This window comes from Myotis davidii, unplaced genomic scaffold (assembly GCF_000327345.1).
Source record: "Myotis davidii unplaced genomic scaffold, ASM32734v1 scaffold223, whole genome shotgun sequence".
Lineage (NCBI taxonomy): Eukaryota > Metazoa > Chordata > Mammalia > Chiroptera > Vespertilionidae > Myotis > Myotis davidii.
The window spans coordinates 203,616-208,003 of NW_006294609.1; the positions used below are offsets into that span (position 1 = coordinate 203,616).

Consider the following 4,388-nt stretch of genomic DNA (forward strand, 5'->3'; position numbering starts at 1 on the left):
GAGGAGGAGGCCAGGCGGCCAGCGCGGCCCCGGGTGCCCAGCAGCCGAGCCTGCCCCTGCCCACAACACTGCCGTGCACACCGTCCTGCCAAGAGCCTCAGAGAAGGGTGGCGGCGGGGTCTGTCCGGAGGGCTGGGCCTGCGGCTGGACATACAGTGGTGACACACACAGCGTCTGAGCTTGTCTCCATGGAGATGGGGGGAACCTGACTGCATCCTGAAGCTAATCTTAAAGTGGGGGTCCCTCAGGGTGGCACCCCACCTCGGCCTTCATGCCCCACCTGCCTGCTGGATGGCAGCCCCTCCACAGCCAGCCCCCAGGTTGACCCCTGGCACCAAGAGGGCCCTGAGCAAATAGTGTGACCAGGAGGGTCTCCACTGGGTGAGGACTGGGTATCCCCAGGCCTCCACCCTCATCAGGGGTCGGGTTCTCAGCCTGAACCTCAGACCTCGCACATGACTCCAGTCCCTGTCCAGTAGACTCCCCCACGCTCCCCACACCCACCCGGCCACCACCGCCCACCCCACTCCTGCGCCCTCCTCAACCCAGGGTCCCTGTCCAGTCCAGCCTCCTGGCACTGACCAAGGCTCAGAGGACAGGGAACCACGTTGGTGGAGAGAGCTATGGAGGTGAACACCAAACATTTTATTTAGGGCATGGAATTGGGGCAGGGAATACCTTCTAGAATAGGAGCTCTGTGGCTTGCTCACCCCCAAGTGGGAGAGGCAGAGCTGTTGCTGAAGCAGGGAAAGGTGCCAAGCGCCCAAGTGCCCACCTCAGAGCGGAGGAGTGGAGACTGCGGGCAGGGCCTGGGCAGAGCGGGCTCACTGGGCTGGGCGGCTGGTCTCCTCCTGCCCAGGCAGGGCCTGGACGGCTCAGCAGACTGGTGGCTCCAGGACATTAAGGCATCTGCACTGGGTTCAGGGAGGGGACTGCAGTGACCTGCGGGCAACCTGAGACCCCCACCCCAGCCTGACACAGAGGCCTGGGCTTCCCGGGGAGGAAGTGGCGTCTAAAGCGCTTGGTCAGCTGGGAGGTCAGGTGATGGCGTGACACCCTAGGAAGGCCGTGCAGGTCCCAGCAGCTCCAGGGCCCCCACCTGGGGTGTTGGACCCCCTGCAGCGGATGGGAACTTCTAGAGGTGGGTGGGCACCTGGTCACGGACCCCGGTGGGTAGGGAGTCGGTCAAGGTTTGGCCCTTCAGCCCACACCCCCAGGGTCCGTGGCAGCCTGGCCTCCCTACTCTCCCATAGGTGCCTACTTGGTGTCCCGCGCAGGCCCCGAGAGGCGGGGGAAAAGGCTGGAGGCCGCCATGTGCAGGCGGCACACAGCTCCTCGGGGAAGCACCCCAGCAGCTGGGCTCCAGGGGACCTGCAGCAGTGGGCGGTCCTCAGGGAGGCCAAGGCGGCACAGGTGCAGGCCGGGGGGCACCCTGGGCAGGCCACGACGCCCCCATCCATGGCTATAAGTGCCGATCCGCCCCCTGCGGGCCGCAGCGTCCCATGAGAGAGAAGCAGAAAGGTGGAGGTCAGCATGAGGCTGACCAGTGCAGGGGTCCAAGGTCTGGGGTACCCCCCACAGGGGGCCAACCCGGCCTCCCCCTTTCTGCCCAGCTGTGAGTCCTGAAAAGCAGTGCGTTCCCGATGCCTTCCCCCTACACACACATTGAACAGGCAGAGGTGGAGGGCCAGTAAATGCAGCTGCAGGTCATGGCAACAGCCACCGCAGTGCCCCCAGCCAGCGGGTGGCCCCGGGTACATCCCCTCCTCCATCTCCTGCGAGCCCTTGGGTTCCTGGGGGGCCTGGGGGCAGCTGCAGCCCCAGTCTTTCTCCAAAAGCCCTGTCACTGCCAGGAATGACGCAGACCCAGGGGAGCCGCACGCTCGTCAGCCAAAGACCCGTGGGCCAGCCCCCACCTCCCAGGCTTCCAACTCCGCTTAAATCAGCAGAAATGCCCACACGGAACATCCGATCCCATACTGCCGGCCTCCACCTCTCCTGGAGCCTGGTGGCTCTCCCCCCGCCCACCCCGCCCCAGAGCCCCTGAGTATCAGCAACAGCCCTGGCCTTGCTCAAGGAAAGGATCAAAATGACTCTTTTTCTTTTTTTAATAAAATTATAGATATATAGATGTAGATATAAAAACATAAAACAGACACAACGCAAGCAAACGCTGCTGTGTGCTTACTCTCGGGTCCCTGGCGCCAGGCAGAGCTCTGACCCCCTCCCCATGTGCTTCCCACGCAGACGCCGGGGCTCTGGCGCCCCGACTCTGCATGCCTTGGGGTAGGGAATCTCGTTTGGCAGGGCAGGGACTCCTGGTCTCAGAGGCCCCTGTCGCAGCGTCCAGCCTGTGCCTGCTCCCACCTGCCCCCGGTGCCACCACAAGAGCATAAAGCAGAGGTTAAGGCTTCAATGACAGCGCGTTTCCCGGCAGTGGGGCCGCAGGGCCCCGAGCTTGAACACATGGGGCGTGGCATGGCAGCTCAGCGCATAGACACGGGGACACGCCCACCAGCTGGGCGAGACGGGACACATGGAGCCAGGACCCCACCCACGGCTGGCAGTCTGTCCGTCTGTCCATCCACCTGTCAAAACCCAGAGTCGCCCTGGAGCCGGTGGCCACGGGCCAGGGCTGGCCTTCCCCACAGAAGCAGCGGCCTCACCACACTAGAAGTTTCCAGCGGGTCCCTGAAAGGCGGCCGGTTAGGGTCAGCCCGGCGGTGGGCCCTCAGTCCGGAGGATGGCCAGGGACCCAGGCCCCTCTGTCCATTTCTGAGCCACAGTGACCCTTCTATAAAGGGCCTGGGTGGGGGCTGGCCTGGTGACAATCAGGGGGACATGGGTGCAGTCCACGCAGATGCAGTCCGTGACCCTCGAGGCCCAGCCTATGGGAGCAAGGGCACCAACACAGATCCTGGAGCTGGTGGCCCCTGGCCTGGCCGCGCCCTGGTGAGCAGATAAGTGGATGGACAGGTGGAGACCGAGGGACAGACACGTGGAGGCGTGGTTCTCCCTCCTGCTGATGCGTCCACACCTGCTGGGCCTCCTCCTCTGTCGGGGCAGAGAAGTCGGGGGGTGGGGGGCAGCCGCTGGGGGGTCCTGGTCCCCGTGGTGCCACAGCGGATGGGTGGCTGTCACTCCTCACACGGAGATCTCGTACGTGGTCCCACCCACGCCAGACACCTTCTTAACGAGTGTGTGCCGGGCGGGGCTGGTGGAGGGCCCTGGGGGGCCGGCGGCAGGTCCCAGGCGGGCCAGGCCCGGGGACTGCCCGTTAAGCTTACTTGGGGGGTTCTTCAGCTGAGGGTGGTCCCTGCATCAAAGCAAACACATACATGCAGACACACGGTGAACAAGGGACCGACCATGGCAGGACAGAGGCCAGTGAGGCAACAGGACAGATGATGCAGACGAAGCCCTGGCTAGCCACGCCTCTGAGCTCAGAAGGTGCCACCCAGAAGACGGGTGGCCACACCGAGCCCATAGGGGGAGGGCTGTGCTGTCACAGGACTGGCAGACGTCAGAATAGCTGTCACACCCCGAGGATCCTTAGTCCCCCTACTGGCAAGACCATACGCATGGGGCGGCCAGGTAGACACCATCAGCCAAGCCCTAGGTTCTGCCCGGTCCTGGTGCCCTGAGCTGGGGAGCCCAGTGATGCCTGTGCAGCCCTTCCCTGTTGCCTCCTGGGAAAACGAGGGGCTTCCCTCCTGCCCCAAAGGCTGCCCAGCAGTGACCTTGCTGCCCAGTCATGAGGGCAGGAGGCCCTCCCTCCTTCAGCTGCCATCCCTGCCTCTGCAGCTGCCACCTGCTGGACCTGTTACACCCACAACGAGACTCCCTGCCCTGGCCTGTGCTCAAGGCAGTGGGTGATGCCCCGAAGATGCTATGTCCCCTGGGGGCCTGGCCCGCCTGCCCTTCTGGGCCCAGGTCCCCATCTTTGAGCAGGGACAGCAGTACCATCTCCTGAGGAAAAAGGCCTGGGGGACCCCAGGCAGGGGTCTGTGCTAGCTTGGCGGGAATGTGGAGCTTTAGGCTAATATGCAAATCGTGCCACACCCTGGGACATGCCAGGGTGTCCTTGAAGGGGCACAACCCCCCAGGCTGGGAAGGTCCACCCCACAGGTGGCCTCAGGCCTTCTGGACAACCCGCACTCGCTCAGCCAAGAGGTCCCACAGCCAGCCAGACACTGCCCCCTGCCAGGAAGCCTGCAGAGTCCCCAGCACCCACCTCTGCACAGCCAGCGCGGGCGGTGGTTCCGGGAGGTCCGAGTGGATGAAGGCAACGGCTTTGGGGCCCATGTAGGAGGGCGAGCGGGGAGTGCTGGGCGGGGAGGCGGGGCCCTGGCGCAGGGGAGACCTGTGGGAGCCGCTCCCCGGCCGGG

General features: G+C 64.8%; 1 protein-coding gene across 1 annotated transcript in view; it reads right to left on the reverse strand.

Annotated features, from left to right (window-relative positions):
* Nucleotides 1-2,090: 2,090 nt before the first annotated feature.
* Nucleotides 2,091-4,388, reverse strand: part of ZDHHC8 (zinc finger, DHHC-type containing 8) — a 13,551-nt gene continuing 11,253 nt past the window's right edge. Inside the window, exons 11-12 of the mRNA XM_006768950.2 lie at nucleotides 4,235-4,382; nucleotides 2,091-3,316 (exon numbers count right to left, since the gene is read on the reverse strand). Of these exons, the coding sequence (XP_006769013.1) occupies nucleotides 3,145-3,316; nucleotides 4,235-4,382 (320 nt within the window). The 3' untranslated portion in view covers nucleotides 2,091-3,144. The remainder of the gene's footprint in view (nucleotides 3,317-4,234; nucleotides 4,383-4,388) is intronic.